A 22,282-nucleotide genomic window follows, 5' to 3' on the forward strand; every position below is an offset into this window, starting at 1 on the left:
TACGCTATTCTTTGCAGTATGACTAATTAGCTGTGGCCGTCCTCAGATGTGTAATGTCTGGAAAATTGCCCTCCTCTGGAGCACTTCTAGCTTGATAGCCACAAAAGTGCCATTGACCAGGCTGGTGAACAGCATGACTGTCAGCTACAGGAAAACTAAAATAATTAGTTGAAGCTGCAGCCAGAGGAAGATTAAGGGCTTTGATTTCAAGAGAGCAGAGGAAGGAGTAAAGTACGTTAACCTACCAGCCAGGGTTTAAATGCCACTCGAGGATTTTGTCTGGAGTTCTGACTCTGAACTCTTGCACTCTTAAAACTTGCTTTAAAATAGAAACAACTTGCATTCCCATTTAAGGCTTTAATATTTGATGAATGTTGGTTTAACCGTCGCAGCAGGTGACACATGAGCTGCTGGTGCATTTTGTAAGCTGAAATACCACAGGGTGTTGAAATGCTTAACTCAGTCCCACAGTAAAAGGAAACCATTTCTATACAGAAAAGAAAACAACTCATAGACACACTTGTGATTTCAAATAATTTATTATTTAGCAGTTGCAATATGAAGTTTTATCTTACCTTAATATTAGCAATAATACACACATCCCCTGATGTCAGCAACCCTGCATTCCCAAATATTTGTTTTACACTTTAATAAATCAGTTCATGATGACAGAGTCCAAAATTGAACTGCGAATACATTTTGTCACCCATGCGTACAACGGGCCAATGCAAACACTGCACCCAGAGGTAAAAAATAGTTAAAACTGTATAGTAGTAAACATACAAATCAAATGAGCATTCAAACAAACAAATATTTAGTACAAGTGATAAATAAATGTAGTGTATAAACCTGACTTGTGTTCCAGGGTTTTAATTAATGTTTAGGCATTTCACGTTGATTGACCGTTAGCTAAGCCCCGTCCTGTCAAGCTTTCACTCTCACGCGGCACATACGCAGTTTACAGTGATGGCGGCAGATTCACTACACAGAATACTTAGTTATAGTCAAAACAAGAGGGGGCTTCATTTCACACAGAGGTAGAGCAAAGCAGGTTTCCCATTTCTAACTGGCAACCAGCTCTAAGTTAGCTAATTAAGCTAACATTAGCTCCATGAGTTGGATAAAAATTCAGTCTCCGGCTTTTTAAAAAATCTATTTTTTAAATTGTTATTACCTGCCTCTCTTTAAAATGAAAAACAAATGGGTCTTAAATATGCACTTGATGGCTACATGCATGATTTTGTGCTAAAACATTTAAGCTAAAGCTAACAGGTCTGTGTAGGATCGGCTTCTACACAGTGTGGAAATATTACACAAGGAACTGTAAAAGGGGATTTTTTTAAAATAATAATGATCTGTAACCACTAGACTGTGAAAAAAAAATCGAAGTAGCTATCGTGACTACACCCACTGGTTTGTGAACTGCCGTTTTGATGCCTCAAGTTCAGAATTTCGACCGTTGCCAGTTTATTATTTCGAGCCAGAGGTCATCATTTTTAAAGGAGAGCCGAGTAATGTTGCCAACTCTTTTCCAATGAAAGTAGCTAGCATTAGCTCCAAAAGTCACTGGAAGTTGCTAGATGGTGTCATATGCTGATTTGCATATTGGTGACCTCATTGCGCATTAATGGCAGTATGAGGACTTTGCCAAATTAAATTGAATATAAAAATTGTCAACAAAAGATTTAAATGGCACGAAAGCCATGGCGCTTACAGTTCAACACTTTACTGCACTTCTAATGCAGAGAGCAAGAGCTTCACTTTAACCATAGAAACTCAATATAATTAACTCTCACCATGAGTGGCGTCTGCTCTCCTTCTGCCTGTCACGCACCTACTGCACGACACAAGAGGAGAGAAGGAGAGGGACTCTGCACTGATGGCGAAACAGCCGTGGGTTGCGATTTCTCTGAGCAGCATGCATGATAATGAATCACAATATATTCCTCTCTTTTCTCCTGATGGTCTGAATAAGTCACTATATTTGTCGCTAGTGGCTTTTTAGAAATAAAGTAGCCAAGAGGGCCTGAAGAGGCGCCTGAAATATAGCGACAAAGTCGCCAAGTTGGCAACACTGGGGTAAAGCTGTGACTCGTAGCAATAGCCTGTCACTCAAGCAGCACTGCCCTTAAATATGCGTATCTTTAAGCCTCAACAAAATTTAAATGGTTAAGTTATATGAAAATAAAGACAGCTGTCATCATGGGGGATATTAGCCATACAAATCCAAACTGTTTTTTTTGTTTTTGTTTTTTTTGCGCTTTCCAATCTCATGTGGCCGTTCAAGGAAGTGCAGTTTTTGGCACCTTTGTGTTGGTTTCCTTTTTCAGCTCTGGAGTTTGCGGATCGCTGTAGTCACATAAACTGTAGGTACTGAGCTTGTTAACCAGACATGCTTACGTTTGCAGCATAATTTAGAGCTTATAAACGCACATTTTCATTCATTTCTCACAGGTTTTTTCTTTTGTTTTTGGTTTCAGAAAGGTTGAAAGAAAGACACCACTATCCAAACCAACATTGCAGATAGGAAATGTTAAAGCTTTGGGACATTGCCAGAGATTTAAAATTGTTGTTTTTAAGGGAAATCATTGTGTGTGAATCATAACCACAAGAACAAATAGGTGTTGATGTTTAATTTTAAACATGTATTTAAACTACTTTTTATGCCCATTAATCTCTCTTGGGTTTTTTTTTAAGCAAGCTGTTGTAGCTATGATATCTCGAATGGGGCTCAAGTCCATGAGTCCATCAGTATGACCATTTTTGTTATAGCCTACTATAAAAAATTTAATTGCAAGACAGGAGGCCTGGAAGCCTGTTCATGTCCTGCATGACAACAATTAAGGTCATAAGTTAAGCTAATTAAACAAATAACTTGGCTTACTGTTACATTTAAAGCATCTTGACTTGAACAGAGCATACCTTAGTGGGAAATCTCAAGCTTCAGAACGACAGCTGTGCTCCAGATACAAGTGCTATCCTGATCATGTCAGAAAATGAATTCTAATGAGACGGAGCTGACAAAAACTAACTACTGATTTTAAGTGCCACAAAATGGTCAAATTGACATACATCATGACACTTTTTGGCGTTACTGAACATACATAATACAGAGGGGAACATGTATTTTACAAAACAATAACAACCTCAAATGCAGAGGTAGCATTCTCATGAAGAAGACACACTGGAAGCAAACAGAGCAAATTTCTTTCTCATTTGCATAAAGTTAAAAGTTTTGTAATACTGCTCAGTTCTGCATTGCCAGGAAACCCACAATACCTTGCAAAACCATTTTCATGTCCCATAGAAAATAAATCTGTGTGTCTCACTGTTTTCAGGGTTTTTTTTGTCCTACTAAGTCCCACTGACACTGTTTGAGGCATGTGGAGAAATCCAAAGCTTGGCAGATCTGCCGTGACGAGTTACAGTTGCAAAGCTATCACTGGACAATCGCTGTTTGGAGGAGGGCTTTAGCGAATGATCAATTCAGGTCAGTCTTATTTGTGACTGCCACTTTGGTGCTTGATTAATTGAAAAAAGTGTAGTTGTTTGAGACAGTAAAGTCTTTGATGCAACTCTATGAACCTAAGTGAAAGGAACAAGCACAAGGGCAGAAGTGTTAGAAGTCAGTGGGGGGCACAGATGGTGATCTATCAAAAATGACTCACAGTATGAGCGGATGGATGGCTTATTGGCGTTGTCCTTCTATTTGTGGCATTAGACAACTAAGTAGAGAGCCCATAAGTAAATGTAAAATACTGGCCAAAATCTGCGGAAAAAAATAAGTTATATCACAGTAGTCTTTATTTATATGCAATGCCCATCAAGCCTGATTCGATTTTTCGAAAGTCTTAAAAGTACTCTGCAGAAGTCAGCGGTCAGCGTTCATTCTGCGCAGTTTGGCGGGCAGATTGTCCTCTGGCCGACTCCCTACCAAAGGGATCTGGACTGGGGTCGGGGTTGGAGCAGTGATGGTGCTAATGGCTGCTGGCAGTCTGTGTTTCTCCATCTCACCCTCCTCGGCATCTCCATCCAAGGACAGCAGCTGGACCTGCTCCTCCAGCTGTCCTTGCCTCACAACTGGGATGGAGCTGGACCTCAGCCGCTGAATACTAAGAGGGAGGTCTCCTGTGCTGGAGGCCTTCCCCCCAGGCAAGGCTGGCCCCGTCTTCAGTCCCCTCCAGAGGTGCTCCTCCTTGGTTGAGCTCATGCGCTGGAGTTTGCTGGGCAGCCTGGAGGCTTGGTCCTCTACGTGGTCTGCATAGTCGGCTGACAGGAGCCTTTCTCTCCGGCCTCCGCGGCCTCCGTTACCCAGCTGTGGGGAGGACGGGGTGGGCGCAACGGGGAGAGAGTTTGGCGACGTCAATGAGGACTTCTCCTCGTGCTCTTTGACGCTGTAGGGAGGCGTATTGACCTCAAAGGTGTTGTGGAACTGGGAATAGTCGACTCTGAAGAAGCCCTCCTCCAGTGACATGACAGGGAGGAAACGATGGCCCCACAAGACTTCATCTTCGGTGTAAGATGTCCTCGCCTGGCATGTCATACCTAGGAAAGAGAGAAAAGACATAAGTGTAGAGAAGTGTTTCAAATACAAGAAAAAGGCAAAAAGGAGGTGACTAAAAGCACTGTAACATTACGAAGAAAATTGTCAAAAAGTGGGCTATTAAATAAAAATGGACACACAGCCGATGGCATGCAGCAGAGTTAAAAACTGGAAAATTGCTTCAGGGAAAACACAGACAGAGACATATATATATAAAAAAAAAGACAGAGAGGAGCTTGTGCTATTGAATAATTAAAGACCATGAAATTAAACATTCCTTTAAATATTTTATTTTATATTACTGAGAAATGCTCTCTGCTACAGGCCAAATGGTGATGAAATGAATGATTAGGGCATGAGAAGTTCATTCAATGTAATTAGAAAAAATATATATATATATTTCAAATTATAATTTGCTCTTATACCAGTGGTCTCTACGATGCCTTCTAGGATGACAACAATCTCAAATTGCTCGTTCATGAGTGAGCGCTGCGACAGATCAAAGAACGGGCTCTTGGTGTTGATCTCGTGGCAGATGGTAAGAGGCGACACCAAGAAGAGCTGGTCTGCCCCCGTCCCGAAACCCACATCCAGCTCACACTGGTCCAGAGGCAGGAACTCGCCCTCTGGAGTCTGCCGAGACTGGAAACACAAACAATTAGGACATGTGACATTTACATTTTTATTTGTTCTTCAACTTTCTCCTCTACATTGGAGTCAGAGCTCGGGGCTTTACAGGCAAATAATAGTAATCATTTTATTAGCAACTGAATACCGACCACTGAGTGTGTAATGTTGAATTAAACAACCATGAATTATTGAACTTCATAAATAAAAACCATCCAAATAAATGTTTGTGGTTTAAACCTTTGTAACCTAAGAAAATTGACTTTTGTCAATAACATGGGAAGAAGGCAATGAAATTAACAAAAGAATTGTAAAAAAAAACAACAAAAAAAGTACAAGAAAATTACCTGAAAATGATTTAAATAAACAAACTATAAAATAAAATAAAAAAATGACTAAATGACCATGAAGAAGTGTTAGAAAATTATAATAATTCTGTTTCATAACAGCAAAAAATAAATAAATTATGGGCTGAGATAAATGTGCCTACTTCTTAGCTGTTGTTTCAGAACCATGGATAGCGCTGTTTGTTGTGTGTAGGTGCGGCACTGTCCGCAGTGCTGAAGCAGAGCGGAGGAGGTCGACAGACAGACCGAACACATAACTTAGTTTGGTGTCTTAAGTTGCTTGATTTTCGTGGCTGCACACTGCATGTGTGAGTAATGCATGATGGCAACCCCACCGGACTGCTGTGCCTAACACACATGTGGTGTCCACACTAACGGCAGCTTTGCTGTGGTGCTGCTGCAGAGTTGCCTGCTGTTATAGCTACTGTATTTCCACAATTAAAAGCACATACTCCTCTCATTTATAAAGCCATGCAAGCTGCTGAATTAACAATACAGCCCTGCAGATATTTCACAGTAAAATGCCTTGTGTCGACAACTGAGGGGATTCTGGGATTCTGTCGACCGAAAAATTGTCAGAGGGTTTTTTTCGAAACAGAAACAGGAAAAGGTTGACTGAAACAGAAATTTATGTATTTCCTCACGTCTGTGACAGATGAAGACATTGAAACTGTAGTGAGAGGTGGTGCAATGTCAACGTAATGGTCTATTTTTGCTGAAAGCCGTGCGCTTCACATGGAAAAAATCTGCAAGTTTCCTTTTCTCTGGATGTGCCACAGCTGGGTGCCAGAAAAAAAAGGCAGTTTCGGCAGATTGTAAATTCAGTTAATCCCTCCATTGAAACAAATCCACAAACAACAAGCCTAAAACAGCTGTTTCTAAGTGCCTCATAGAGGAAGGGAATTGTTCATAAATTCAAAATATGTTTAGCACTCTGCTTGTGCTGCGTTCTTATGTGACAAAATGTATTCCTTTATTTTGAAACAGTAGCCCTTTGCTGTTGTTATGTAGCCTTTCTGCGACTATTGATTGTTTAAATCGATGACGTTTATTTTATGAAAAAATATTGTCCCCTCACAAGTTTCAGCTCAGTCACTTCATCCAAGTCACTGGCCTGATTACTGCTATCAGTCTTCTTATCCAGCTGTTGGCTATAAAGCTATTGAGGGTATTTCCAAAAATGTTGATGTTTTCTTTAAAATGCACAGTCATTACTGTGATTTTTATAATACAGTCTGTTAGGCAAACTATACACCACAGGATGAGCAAGAGAGCAAATGGACTGCATTCAAAATTCAAGGCATGTCTTTGTTTACAAAAAAAAAAAAAAAATTAAAAGGTTTCATCGATGCAGCTTCAGGGGTTTTATGACCCTGCCTGAGGGTGACTGCTGTGCAGTCTACGAGGCCAATTCACCAGCCAGGACAGTTTTGTTGGATAATATGTGTGTATGTAACCCTGATGGGAATGTAACTGAACCTGTGTTAAGGTTTCCATGAAATAGCTTTGAGAAGGCAATTTTCCTCTGTGCTCAAACATGGAATCGGACGATGGGGTGGGACTTACAGCGAGCAGAGTGTTAATTTTAGAGCACAAAAGCTGCAGGACAAAGCCTCCAAACTAGAGGTGATAGTAGTTAGTCAGGATTGCTTCCATTAGCACAATAATGGGGGAGGGAGGAAGAGGGGCACATTTTTGTCCTGAGCCTCAGGCTTTATATTGATGTTGCTGCAAAATGATGGCACCTAAATCAGGTTGTTCTTATTCAGTGTTTCTCCTTTGTAGTACCAACCATGTAAATAACCCATGTAACTGCGAGCCAGGGGGCTGTGATCACATGACCTACGCGCTGCAGGCTGTGCAGCCTAATATGAGCAAAGGAAGCAGTCAGGTGGCGCTGTTTAAAGAGGGGCCGAGTAACAGAAATGGCCAAAAATTAAGCTGATAACAATAACTATAATCATAATTGTCAAATGATTATTTCTTAAAGTTTGCACATTTATTAACTTTATGTCATTCTAATGACATACTAACTTAATGTATAAAGTATGTATAAAAAGTCTCCCTTTGAAAAACAAAAAGCTAAAATATAGGAGATCATTACGATAGATGAGCAAATGTACTCAGTACAATAATCATCAATTTTCATATTATGGCACATCTTAAAATCAGTATACCACTGTAACGTTAGCCCAGCCAGTATTATTTTCCTAAAGCTAACCTAACCGGCAGGGGCACTAGTTTTTAAGATATCATACATAACATGTCCATAACTTTTTGTAACGTATCACACATTGTATGTGGACAACCTCTGACTAGTTTGCTCAACAGACCTGCGTTTTTTGTAATATGGAAGAGGCTGGCTGAATCTGTGTTTATTTGCCTCTGAGAGTTGGATGAGTCAACAAAAAACTCTTGACACTTTTGGCAGTGATGGGTGGATTTTGATGTCAAAATACAAAGAAATTAACATTTTAACATATTTGGCGAAATGATAGATGGCAGAACAATACACCCAGAAGAGGCAACAAGACTAAAAAGGTCTTCCTAGGACCTTGATGTTTTTCTCTACACACTTACTGGCAGACATGCTGGGTAAAAACATGAATAAAGGTGTAACAAATAACTAATCACTAGTCTTTTACTCTCATTGCCAGCACATTAGAGTTATTTAAAACTCTCTGTGGTAGCCTGGCCTCTTAGACAAGTATCATTAGATTATGGAGAAGACACTAGTGCTGGCTCTCAGGAAACTGAGCCTAATCAAATAAAGTACTCTTTTAGCTGTTAAATGAAAACATGGGATTAGGGAGATTGCAATTGCAAACCTCTTAACATCAAGAGTGAATGATTTACAAAGGTAAATGTGTTTGTTTCACCCAGAAGGACAAAAATAATAAACCCTCCTTCAACCCATTCAAATTCTGCTATTAGTATGAGCGAATCAAAGCAAAAGAATAATAAGAGTTTGCATTTTTAATAGAAACTATGTAATATTCTGGTGCGGCTCAATTCAAATAGCTGTCTGTGCTGTCTCATGTAAACTTGTATGCAGAGTGTAGCCTCCCTGGCCCTTTGAGTGAAGAGCCACTTGGTCCACAGATGGCAAACAAACTGTCATTTGTATTCACAGTGATGTTGAGGACAGAAGGGTGCGACATTTCACAGGAAGACGTCTGTGCCCACAGATCCCTGGCTTGCTGGGGGAAAGTGTCACCCATCATGATGTATCAGTGATGGGCGCTCCCGAAATATGCAGACAGGGAGCCTATGTCGCATGTCTACTGAAGTTATATCAGAATGACACTGCCAAAGAAAGACAGGCGGATGTTTTTGCAAAACAGGACATTGCTGATAAGTGTCCACGCCTGGGTATAGATTTTCAATAAAAAGATGAAAAACTATAAAAAAAAAATCCACGCCACCGGCATTTCCTTTAATCTACCTGAGTCTGTATTGTATAATCGTGTGATGAATAAAATATTATGAATTCAATTTGCCTTTTTCCTCAGTAACAAAAGTGTAAAAGAATGCCAACACAGGGTTTTGGTCTGAATCCATACTTAGAGTAAAATAAATTGTTAAGAGAAATATGCTTATTTCTTGCCTTCTTGGTGAGAGACAAATGAGAAAATCAGTACCACTCTTATGTTTTTAGGGTGATTATAAACCTGCAACCAGCAGGTGGTTAGCTTAGCTTAGCTTAGCATAAAGACTGGAAACAGCCTGGCTCTATACAAAGATAACAAAATCCACCCACCAGCTTTTTTAAGGTTCAATAAGTATCATGTTGTAAGGTGTTTAATACATATAAAAAATGATTTAGCTATATTCAGACAGAGCAAGGCTAGCTGTTTCCTGCATTATGCAAAAGATTCAGGAGGATATATTTGCATTAACTGAATATGATGTTTTTATTAGTTTATAATCGCCTGAAAAAAATGTTGTTTTGTTGCCTTAGAATGAGCTTTTTGGGGAAAATGCTTTAAATGTACATTGAAATCGATTTTTTCGGCAGAGCATTGTTAATGGTCATTGTTATATATGGTGTTTATATGTTAAAAATCTGTATTACGAATAGGTTTGCTGTTTGATGATCCTTCAGGTATTTATATTTAGATGTGATATTTTAATTAACTTGAACTTTTTGTCTAGTTAATTAACCAGCTTCATGCTCCATCCCCCTGCAGCACCTTTTAGATCGAAGGCAAAATAACAGGCACACATAACATTTAAATGCGAGTGTAATGCTTCTACAATAGATTTTTTCCATTTTGCCGCTGATCTTCTGGAAAAGCTTCCTCTGTCTTGTGGGAGGAGCAATTAAAATAATTTACAAAAGCCTGTCGTGATTATGTATGAATTTATTTATCTCACACAATCATTTCAAAATGTAAATTGTCATTGCCACACTGCAGGCAGGTGTCCCATTTGTCAGCAGCGCTCATACAAGCCAATGAGATTGGAAACCAATTTCCTGGGAAGTCGTATTTAAGCCAATTCTAGAAAGCGACGCCGCTATTTTTCAGATACTTTTCACAGCTTCATTGCAACAAAATTATACCTCTGCCAAGTAGGAAGAAAGCTGCCCGACGCTGGATGCTTTTAACAAGGTGAAAGCTTTGTGTGTTCTCTTACTGCTGCTAAACAGTCTGTGCCACGAGGGGGGAATTAATGGCCTTTGGAAGAGGACCTGATATAGAGGGAGTGCTTAATTTACTGAGCCACCTGAGATTCAGGTTGAGTGAAAGCAGCTCCTCGAATCCTGGTGACTCACTTCCTCCTCTGTGTTAGTGTATGTGAAAGCGATGCAAAGACACACAAACAATGAAGTGTAGAAAGACGTGTGTGTACATTATGTATCTTTAATGCGTATTTGTGTGTCCAGCTGGAACCTTTGAGGCGAACATCAAACGTAATGTTCACACGGACGTCACACTCGAGCTGCCGTTTCCAATCTGTTGACAGGGCCATTAAGGCTAATTCAACCGTCTTTCTTTTTATCTCTGTTTCTGCTCGTCCTTCAGACTTAGACGATGGCAGATGTGGGGAGGGGGGGTCATGCTGACATGTCTGCAAGCCTGTCTAGCTTAACGCCTGCATACATGTCTGTCTCTCTGCTACAACTAGATCTCTTATCTCCTGCTGTGGACCAACTTACTGAGACGAGCCTCTGTTGACGCTGATGAGCACCACCCAGCTGTCGCTCCGTCTCTCTGTGTTTTTGTTTTTGGTTTGAGCATTTTTTTGCCTACTAAGACGAGTGTGTTTCCTCCATGATTCGCTGGCAAAGCACATGCATGTGTCTTTACATTAAAATCATAATCTGCAAGTGCTGCAGGGGTCAGTGTGCTGCATTGTGTTTATTTATTAATGGAATCTGCATTAATATTAATTGAAATTCAAGGACAGTTATCTTTTTAAGTCGATATGCATTATGAATGTAGAGAAATGCGCCGTCTTGCCAAGGAATAATGTTTCTGCTGATAAATTTGTTATCTACAGTACATTCACACTGCAAGCCTTAGTGCTCAATGTGGATTTATTAAGAGATCAGATTTTTTTTTTCTTTGGCTTCACATTATTTTTTAAATGTGGCCAATCTCAGATTGCACAGTGAAGCAGTCACGGTACTGAACTGACCCACACATGCAACACAAAAAATAACAAAGCGTGACACGCAGCACGCTACACTGTACAGGAGTAAATCAGTGTTCAGGGCTTCATTTATAAGTTAATGTGCAGTGGAAGCCAGCAAATTTGTGATGATGAGGACAAAGAGAGACAAATGGCTAAATATGTTTTTTTGTGGAGTAATAGCTGCTACTTCTTATGGAGCAATGACTGTATATAAAGATGGATAACACATCTCAACCTCCTCGCACTGTACAAAAATGAAGCCAAAATACCCTCAATGCAGCCACTGCCATCTTTTGCTGGTGATGTCATTTGGAGTCAGAGTCTAAGCAGTGCCAGTCTTCGTGGCATAAGGTTCCCGCCATGCGATCTATTGTGAGCACACTGATTGACACACAGCTGTCAATCTTGTCACCAAAACCCCCTTTTTTAGCATCCAATAACTAATTCAAACTAAACATAAAAAAACAAACACTTCAACATTCATTAGAGCAGGAAGAACTGACTAAAATGACAGAATCAGTCTTTGGGAAATATTCATTGATGTGTACTTTGAGTTTGTAGTTTAGCCTGTGTCCCATTTGCTAACATGGAGGCAGCGGTGTTTATGATTAGTACTGTAGCCAGCCACCAGGGGGCGATCAAGATGTTTTGGCTTCACTTTTGGTGAGTAGTCATGTCTTATTCCCTGAGTAACTCCAGCAAACGCAGAATTGTGACTAATGTCTATTTGGAGTGACAAAGAAGTCGAAAGAATTCAAATTTGACTGTTCAGACTGGGGTCGCATTGCAAAAAAAATCCGATTTGTATTTGATTTAGGCCACATCAGAAAGTGTCCCAAATCAGAATAGAAAAGATCTGATTCCACGTGATTTGTATTCTTCACTAACCTAATGTGCCAGATTGTCCATTAAACTGAACCATCTCAGAAGCCATCAACAGAAACTCCTTGGAAAGCTTTCAAAAAATACTTAGAAGGTGATTGGAAGGACCAAATGTCGATCACCGTCTATCGCGGGCCAATCGGAAGAAAAGCAAAAACATCTTTTCTTGTTTTTAAAGATTTCTTGGGGGGCTTTTTGCCTTTATTCAGATAGAACTTTAATTGATAAAATGAATGGAGGCAAACAGCTGACCGCCAATCAGAGGACACTAGCAGCAGCAGCAGCAGCAGCAGCTGTACCTACAGTTTATGGATGCTGGAAGGTGATAAATTGAGTGCTCAAAAGTCTGCAAGCTTTTTTGGTTCTTACAAAATGTTTCATAAAAACTTGGCAATATCACGGCTGACACTTATGTAGACAAACTGTGAGTCTTGAGATAAAAGTCTTCTATCACTGCTTCCTGAATCATTATAAAAAGTGTGTGAACAAAATAAAGTTGAAAACAGTTCAATTACTGCTCCAAAATATGCTTCACCATAATGTGCTCATGTGAGTTATTGATACAAACACACCATCTTTTTTAAGCAAATGACAGGTTTGTTGTTCTATGAAAGATTAAAAAGTTACAGATGCCCTCCTGCATAATAACTACATTGCATCGTAAATAACATGAGTGCAGAAAGTTTACCCAGGTATCCAGGTCCCATAAGAATTTACAACCTGTGCTTCACCCTGAAAATTGATTTCAGTTGCCATGCCACCGTACATTTACACAGCTCCATCATTAGGATTTACTGCATGTCTCATTTCTCCCGTCAGCTTTGTGGGCATCCCATTTGACAGTGACCTTGAGCTGTGCATTACCTGAACACATGCCGCTGCATTGTTTCCACGGTGACGTATAGTACTATGGGGTGATGTAGAGTCATTTTACTCTACCACACCTCACTGTACAGTCTGATGCCTCAATGGCGTAGCTTTACGGGCTGTAAAACAATACTGTGTCTGTTAATGTATACTTTCAAAGACACATTACAATACTGCATCTGCTCAGCAGCGAGGCAACAGTGGTGCCCTTAAAGACTCATTTAATCTATAATCTAAAGAACACAAAGGTTTGACTTTAAAAAAGAAAGCACATTCTGATAATTAACTGTTTGTCCTCGAGGCAGGATTAATCGAACATGAATGTGATGCTTTTAAAGCAGATAATTAGCGAAGTCCTGAATGTCTGACCTTCCACCAATATGCAAATAGTTGTGGTTTAAAAGATAGTTTAATGAAAGATAATCATTTACTGGCAGAAATCCCAGATCAGGATCATCACATAAATCTAATCAACTAATCGTTGAAAGAAAGCCAAGGTCTGCTGAACTGAAAAAAAAAAAACGGGAAAACAGATGGGTGAGAACACTTCAAACAACAAGCGTTCCCTGTTGCAGTAATTATATTAAGCACAGCAGGTTTGTTTCCTTTAAAAAAGAAAAAAAAAACACCTTAAGAGGTAAAGATTGAGTAAGGTGCAGTGTAGCCAAAGTACTGGTGATGTATGTACTCTGCAACAGCACTGCAGCAGTTTGCTCTGCTTCTCATGTTGTGAATCAGACCTGCTCACACTACAAATTTTCCACTGAGCCTTTATGTGTCAAATAAAGGCTATGATCAAAATTAAGTATGGAAGATATGGAGGAAAGCAAAAAATCCTGTTTCTCATGAAATGCCTCAACGTTGCGGTGATGTCGTGGGTTTCACAAAATATTACCTCGTTGAGATTTTTGATAACTAATCTTCAGTCATGCGGATATAATGACTGATTAGGTAAATCGCTTTACTGTAATGCAGCCTTTAAAACGCAGAAACGACATAAAATACGGTATTACTATATCTAAAACCTTAGACAGCCTGGCCTCATTCCCAGAGTGTCAAAATACGCTGCTTGGGCAGTGTCCACAGTGTCACTATAAAGACGCCGGGGGCACTGTTGAGTTTTAGCGTGCGACACGGGGCTTTTCATATCAGCTGTATTAATAATGGAATGGATGTAGCGAAAGTAACGCCACCTGTTGGTTTGTGTTATGCCGCTTTGAAGCCTCGAGGTCAGCAATTCAGTCGTTAAGTCGGCGGGAGGGCTGGATCTGACTCACAGACTGTAGCAACGCCTAACAGACAGCCTGTCACTCAAGTGGCCCCGCCCTTATATAATGTATTACTTTTGGCCTTAATAAAATGTAAATCGGTGAGTTAAAAAAAAATCACTTCCTTTAAAGTTGTCATGAGTGTTGAATAGGCTACAGAGACCTTTTTTTTTTTAACCAGGCTCTGAACATGTTTATTTCTGCTGTAATGTTTGGTATTTTAACATGGAGGTCTATGGAGATTTTGCAGCATTGGTGTCACAATGCTGGGTGTGTTTTTTAGCAACATCCCTGATTTTTTCCCTAACCGTCAAACTCCTTCTTACCACCACATTTGTGCCATTAAAAGCTAGGTGTTTTTATATCGACATCCATAATGTTCTCCCAACCGTAACCAAGACGCTTTGTTGCCTTACATGAGTTGCCTCACACGACAAACGTCATGCTGCTGCCTTTGTAACCATTTTTGTGGCACTCCAATTTTTTTTTTTTTTTTTTGGGTGACATCCGCTATCTTCTAACAATAACCCGGCACTTTTGTTGCCTAACCCTAACTGTTAACCCCTTACACCAGTTGCTTCACATGACTCACGTCAACCAGCATCATTTTCTAACAGAAACCAGTAGATTTGTTGCCTAGCTGCCGACCCCTTCTTATTACCGGCCCCGTCTATGTTATGCAACACAAAAGGCTGTCCCCAGCATTATTTCAGGAATGCCTGGGGTTTCTGCCCAAGCAGCAAATTATGACAAGTAAGGATGAGATCCTAATTTAAATGATCCTAACAATTATTCTCTAAGAAGAAATCTGCAGTGCCTCCATTAGCCATTTAAAGAGTTAAATCTACTAAAGTGATATCTGTGATGTTGGCACACAGACAATTTTGACCAAGGTCAAACATGACAGCATGGCCCACGGGTGAATATACTGCTGTTTTCATTCTGTTTGAAATAAGCCATTTAAAGCATCATAGACGATTGTTACAGAATATTAAACATGCTCGATGTGACTACTGGCCTCTGTAGAGGAAGAAAAGTTGATGATATAGCATTTGTGCCTCTATGATGCTGTGTTGATTAATTGCAATTAACAAACAATATTTGTCTTTCCCTTTCTAGGCTGTTAATTAAAAGGCAAATGATAACAAAATGAAATAAAACTCATTCCAGAGAAAGCTGGATCATTAGCGATAATAAGTTATTGAGTCGTGGCTTTTAATGTGTGAAATGGCTGACTTTTATTTCTCTAATGGATACTTTTACTCTAATCAAATGAAAAATGGTTAAACAAAAAACATGTTTTTTATGATATCATATGCCTGGATAAAATCTGAGCGCAGTACAAAGCATTAAAACCATATTAACATGCTGGGAGCTTTCTGGTGACTCTCCCTCGAGGTTCAGAAAGTAAGCTGTCACTTGAGATCATCGCGCTACTCCACAGAGACGACTAAAGCACGACTAACTCTCCCTGTCACAACAAAGCACCGCTGTCCTTTAGATATCCGCTGATGTTTAGAATGGAGCAAGTAGATTTCATGTAAAAGACATTCAGTGCTATAGTGAGAAAATGTGGGGCTTCCTCAAAGGTGTGCGTTTTGTTTTGACGTTGAGGGACACAGTTTGAAACGGAGTTTGAGAGTCCTCTAAACACACTTTTTTGTGTACCATTTTGTGCCTTTTCTGCAGCATTTAATGGAATAAATTGCTTTAATTTTGTCAAAATAAAAGTCCTCTGCTAATTTGGCATTCTTCACTTTTGGAAAATTACAGAAGGCCAGGGGCCAGTTGCAGCAGCCCCATACATGTTTTAGGATTTTAAGACATTACTAGGATATAAGTACATTTCTATGTTTCTAGGATTTTAGGACGTTTCTCAGATTTTAGGACGTTTCTCAGATTTTAGGACATTTTTAGGATTTTAGCACGTCTTTGGGGTTTTAGGAGGTTTCTAGGATTCCAGGATATTTCAAGGATTTTAGGACAGTAGGGGCATAGTTAGGACCTCTGTCAGGGTTGCGCTTCACATTTTAACTTATGCAAAGTGTCTCTGTGTGCCGTGAAAAGTGCTCTAGAAATAAAATGTATTTATTATTATTACACCTATGATGGTACATAAAACACACAAAAAAATCTGCCTATGATCAAATTCGATGTGATGGATTGTGGTGCATGGACAAGAATTTAGACATATTAGAAAATAAGGGCTGTCCAGCTTTCAGTCATTCATTCTGCAGAGAACAAAAAATGTTGTTGAGACTTCAGGAACACATTTGGTGATTTAAACAAAACAACATCCAGGTGTGATTAAGGAAATACTGATTGACACTGCAGTTTCAAGTCTCCCTCAGATGTGAAGGTAACACTCAAATGTCTCTTTTTTTATCATAGCCAGCAGCTGCCTCGGCTCCTTTCATCCTCAGGATTCCTTCAGCACTGAAATACCCCTCATACAAAGGTATGGATAGCTTTCTGTGCTTCACATTAGTGGCGTTTTCGTCTTCAGGCAAGACTGACCTTCAGAGAAAGTCTTTACCAAACTGTGGCCCACTCAGTAAAGGAATTGGTTCAATTGATCTTTTAGTCAATATGCCTTGTTTTCCACCTACTGTCCCCTGGGGGCCCATTCATCTCCTCTGTGGACAGTTGAAGCAGAGGTTGAACTTACTACAGCCACTCTGCAGGCTGTATACCAGGCAACACACTCAGCAGAAACACTATAATGTGTCCGGGACAAATCTGACGTAGTTGCTGCAGGGGATAAACGGTAACTCATTATAGTACGTCTTATGTTGGAGCCTCATGTTAAAACCGTATAGCTTCTGCAAATCATAGAGACCCTCAGGGAATACAATCAATTCTGGAGATGAATGGAATTCAACGCATGACTTGGAAAGCACTTACAAAACACAATGAGCAATTTCCAAACAAATTAAGCGACTGTCAATTAGTGTGAAGTCAGGTAATGTGGGACATCAGGTTAAGTGGGACAAATGAGGTTTTACATCTTGGGCTTTCTAAATAATAGCAGGCAGCCACCAGACATGATTTTGATGTGTTTTTATAAATTGTGCTTTACATGACAATTATTTTTTATTGGTTTAAGATAACTAATATGGGCAGGGCAAAGAGTTAAAAACAACAACAGACTGTTTACAGAACTTTCCAGGAAAGCCATGAGGTGTTGATTTCTTATGTTGTAATACGAGAACTGCATCTAAAATAATAAGGGTATAACAAGAAAAATGTTATGGGGAGTAGCTTTTATTGATGCTTTGACTTATAACCAAAATATTTTTTCAACACTTTTTATGGGACAGGGTTTTGAGTGAGTACAGGTAAAATAGGACATTTTTGCAGTGAAACCAGCAGGTTTTTAAGCTACTAGGTGCCATAAAATTGTGATGTATGCTGTTATGCGCTACTCTGTCATATTACAAATATTTATTGTCACTTAACAAAAATTAAAGATGATGCTGAGAGTCCATGTTGGCCCCAAAACTCCAGAATTAGATGTTAAGTGCACATGGAATTGGACAATCTTTTTTTGGTGAAATGCCAGTAGTGTCTAGCATGACTAATTTTACATACAAATAAACTGATAAAACAGTAGAAAAAGTTTTTTTTCCCACATTGGCTTATTTATTTCAGTTTTTGGCACTTTAATTTTACTGGCACTTTATATCTGTTATTTACTCTTGGAGTAATAATGTCTTTAATAACATATGAAAGTGTTATTTTACGTGTGTGGTGTCACTCTGTTGTGTCAGTTTATCTTTTAAACTTAACTATAAACAGGGATGTAAGGCACTGCAATGCTAGTAATTAAAGTAGGTATGGGTAGTGGAGACAAAAATGAAAAGTGAATTAAAGCTATGCACACCCATTTGTCTGCAGCAGCCTTCGTACTTCATGCCACCCCTGCATAAGTCAGTGCCCCACTTGGGCCACCCGAAAAAAAAAAAAAAAATATCTGGACATGCCACTGGTGCCTATCTGTGTAGTGACTGTGTAACTTGTAGCCTACCTTGATGAGTTTGCACCTGATCTGCGCGGACACCATATGGCTGTTGCGCAGGTTCCCCACTCGGAACATGAGGCACAACTTCCCGTCCCGCTGCGAAATCACCGCGTCCTGGCTGAACATGAGCGTCTCCGCGCGCTTCTTGGGCTGCGACATCTTGATGAACATGCAGCCGATGAGAAAGGCGTCCACGATGGAGCCCAGCAGCGACTGGAAGAGGAAGAGGATTATCCCCTCCGGACACTTCTCCGTGATGTAGCGGTAGCCGTAGCCGATGGTCGCCTCCGTCTCGATGAAAAACAGGAACGCGGAGGGAAAGTTGTACACGTTGGCGACGCATGGAGTGTAGGACGAGTCGTGGCCGCCGTGGCTCAGGTCGCCTCGGATATATGCGATCACCCACCACATTGAAGCCATGACCAGCCATGCAACTGTGTAAGTGAGGATGAAGATGAGCAGGTTCCAGCGCCACTTGAGATCCACCAGCGTGGTGAAGAGATCCGAGATGTACCGGCTGGTCTCCCCGCCAAGGTTACCGTGCTGGACATTGCAGCGGCCGTTCTTCTCCACAAACCGCTGCCTCTTCCTCTTCACCGGTGCGGAAAAAGTCATGCTCTGGTTGGTGTTTACCACCTGGTAGTCCTCGCCAAATTTCCTCCGCAAGGCTGACATTGTATCAATCACTTAATTGTGACAAGCGATCAATACTTGTGCAGAATCAGGCTCTTTAAGCAAGTTTGGTACCCCGTGCCCAAAAACCATGCAGTAACAGTCAGCGCGCGACTCGCATCCCGTGAGGTAGAGATGCGCCTCTCCCGTGTAAATTAAGTGAGCAGAGATTCTGCGCAATGCATGATTCACACGCGGTCCTTTTACGCAAAGCTGCAAGTGCCAACTTTTTGTTCAGATCTCATCCATGGAGGGGAAAAAAACACCTTCAACAAAACGCGTAAAACAAAAGCTGCATTCAGACAGCTCGATTGAAAGGCTGTTTGTCCTTGGTGCTGAGATCCACTGAGGTGCTGCTTCAATAGACCTGTGAATGTGAATAAGCAGGCTACAGTGCGCACTTGTGCTTGAGGGAACGCGCTCCGGTAGGAGTGACTTCAAATTAAAGATTGTAGACGAATTGCAGCACGGGTGGATAATTCCTCTTTCACGGAGGGAGGGAGCTGATGTGAGGGTACAGAGGGGGAACAGTTTTTGTGTTGCTGTTCTGGCCTGTAATCAGGTAGAAGCATCAAAAGCAAACAATGTAACAGTGAAATCAACCTCGTGCAGCCTTTCGGTCTGTCGTTTTATTTTTTTCCCCCACATTACTTTTAAATGTGTTTCCTTGTGTCTAATTATCTCTATCTTGAGAACACTGTACCATAAAATTGGTTACTCTAAAGGCACTGTGGTGATCGGCGGCTCTTTGGTTCCCTCTAGTGTTACTGCAGTGGAAGTATACCTGAGGCAATGCCAATATTTGTACATAATGCAACCAAATTATATATCAATCCAACTACAGAATACTCCATCTGAAGTCACTGTGACAGACACATGGTGAGGAGATGTCTCAACAAAACAACTATAAGCTGGCTTCATGCCAAGTCACTATGGAAATATTATCAAATCAATCAGAATCAGCTTTATTGGCCAACCAAGTGTGTAAACATAGGAATCTGAATACAGTTTGTGTTACTCAGCGTTGCCCATTTGCATAGAAATTGGCAACAAAGCTAAAGACAGACAGACAAACAGACAGATAGGCCTAATTCTTTTTTTAAAAAAACATGGATATAATGATATTTTCATTCATACTTGTACTATAAATTTACTTAATGACATTCAGTCATTGTTAACATAAATATGCTTATCTCACTATTCAACTATCACTATCCAGCTCTGGTTAATACATCAGTTTAATGATAACATAAATAGGCCTATTCTGTACTTGGTACTAATTACTACCAACTACTAATACTTTTCTAATTACAATTCAGAGTTATTATTTTAATGTGTTTTCAGAGTGAAATTCCTTTGGACACCCCTTCTGAGGCCCAGCTAAGCCCGAAATATCCTCAAATTATAGAAATTCCCCTGTATCTGTCCTTGTCTATCTATCTATAGGTACATGTCTATGTAATTGAACGCTGTGTTAATCATATATTAAAACAGGATGCAGCTTTGCAAATGCTTTTCAATATATAGTGGGAGACATAAGTATTAGTACGTCCACATTTTTTCATTTAACATTTTTCCAAAGCCTAGTGCATTCAGCCCCTTAGGCAAGCTTCCCCTGGCACACCTTTAAAGAAAAAAGTGATGTAACACAGTGGTAAACATGCCCCCGTCTCAACTTTTTTGGAACGTGTTGCAGGAATCAAATTCAGAATGAGTATAGTATATTTACGAAAAGCTATAAATGTAATAGTTTGAGCATTATATATCTTGCCTTTGAATTGTAGGCTAATTAACTGAATTTGTTCTATATGTTTTACACACATTTTAACTTTATTTGTAATAAGGGGTTTGTTTAGATACGTACTCACACACAGCAGGACAATGCGCCATGCCACACCTCACAGACAGCTCAGGAATGGACAAAGAGCTCAGGGAATCGACCTGCTCCTCAGATTTCAGACTGATTGAGCATCCGTGGGACGTGCTGGTACCCCGCCTTGCAACCCACAGGATTCGAACTATCGGCTGCCAGACACCACAGGACACCCGCAGAGGTCCTGTGATCATGCCTCAACAGGTCAGATGCCCCACCATGAATCAGATTTGGCTCTGACCTGTCAAGTTATGGACACAGGACCTTTGGGGTACCTGACCGTCCCACGGATGCTCGATTAAAGTGAAATCGAGGGACTTTGGAGGCCAAGTCAACGCCCTGAGAACACTGCGCTGTAATGAGATGATCAATGTTATTAACTTTATCTGTCAGCAGTTTCAATGTTGTGGCTAGTCATGGTGTATCAGGTGTGTCCAAACTTTTTTAGGGGCCAGTTTAGATCATGCAGAAAGTATCTGGGGACAAGCTGCTTCTTGCATCAGATTTAAAAAGTGCAATACAAATGAGACAGACACAACAGTTTCATCGTTCAGCGAAAAGGTATTCAGCTGTTCACCACTCCTGAAAGCAGCGGTCCTCACAGTCGCATTTGCCTCTTTGCTGCAGCTGTGTCGGTCACCTTACAGGGAATGTCTGCTGTTAGGTGGCTGTTAAAAAAAACGTTAGTTATGCCTGTGCAGTTCCCAACTGGTATATATTTGCAAACTGTATAACAGTCCTGCTCTTGTGAGGTGAACAAAAAAATGCAAAGTGATATTGCTTGATTATCCAATATTGTGTGGTTGGCTACATATTACATGTTTTGAAAGTCAGGCTTGAGGGCCATTTAGCCCACCAAAGCCTGAATTGGCTCTATTTTTATTTATTTATTTTTTTCAAAAATATGAGCAATAAAAGAATAAATGACCCAAAAATTAACAATACAAGTATAAGAAAATGATTGGCAAAATAGTTAGGAAAGAAAAAAGTTAAGAAAAAAATACAGAAATGACCTGGAAAAATATAATACATTTCTAACATAATTATAAATATGTAATTTTGATAATTATAGATTAAAGTCACTTTAGATTAAAGATGTCACTCAAGGCTTCAAAGGGTTAAAATTGATTTGAGGGCCATAATTGGCCCCCAGGTCAGACTTGGGACATGCCTGGAAGTCTGTAGGCAAAATGAGGATTAAATGAATATGATTATTTTTTGTAAAAGCTATTTACACAATTGGAATCATTGGTGTTCCCTTTGGGGCTGAGTCGCTCTAATGTGGGCAGCGATTTTATCAACACCATCTCTGTTTTGTGTGTGTTCGCAATAGTACGATTGTACCAGAGCTCCTTGAAAGCAGATAATGGCAACATTATGATTTCCCCTGTATTTGCTTCATCATTGTCATTGTAATCTCACACTCTTGCAACAGCCCACTTACCTTTCTGTTTTAATTAGCTGGATATAAAGAAATATGAGGCTGTTTGGGAGAACCAACAGAGGAACACATCCAGTTGGATTTAGTCCCAGGCCAGCAGG

General features: G+C 40.1%; 1 protein-coding gene and 1 long non-coding RNA gene across 11 annotated transcripts in view; one reads left to right on the plus strand and one right to left on the minus strand.

Moving 5' to 3' along the window:
* The window catches only part of LOC148186330 (uncharacterized), a 66,300-nt gene extending 48,298 nt beyond the window's left edge, over positions 1-18,002 (plus strand). For 3 of the 10 annotated variants that reach the window (XR_015774993.1, XR_015774990.1, XR_015774999.1), the window contains exon 6: positions 2,481-2,619. This is a non-coding gene — a long non-coding RNA (uncharacterized LOC148186330). Of the gene's footprint in view, positions 1-2,480; positions 2,620-8,650; positions 8,992-10,647; positions 10,798-16,565 lie in introns of those variants that run through there. The other 7 variants (XR_015774991.1, XR_015774998.1, XR_015774997.1 and 4 more) reach the window with 6 other exon arrangements.
* On the minus strand, positions 505-22,282 carry LOC121958678 (G protein-activated inward rectifier potassium channel 1-like). The gene is made up of 3 exons (XM_042507765.2): positions 18,202-22,282; positions 4,969-5,185; positions 505-4,545 (listed from the first exon to the last, which is right to left on the minus strand). Exons 1-3 carry the CDS (start codon positions 18,868-18,870, stop codon positions 3,872-3,874), a joined length of 1,560 nt encoding a protein of 519 aa, XP_042363699.1. The 5' UTR covers positions 18,871-22,282; the 3' UTR covers positions 505-3,871.

The sequence above is a fragment of the Plectropomus leopardus genome, chromosome 19 (genome assembly GCF_026936395.1).
Source record: "Plectropomus leopardus strain MGB_pleo_1.0 chromosome 19, ASM2693639v1, whole genome shotgun sequence".
Lineage (NCBI taxonomy): Eukaryota > Metazoa > Chordata > Actinopteri > Perciformes > Serranidae > Plectropomus > Plectropomus leopardus.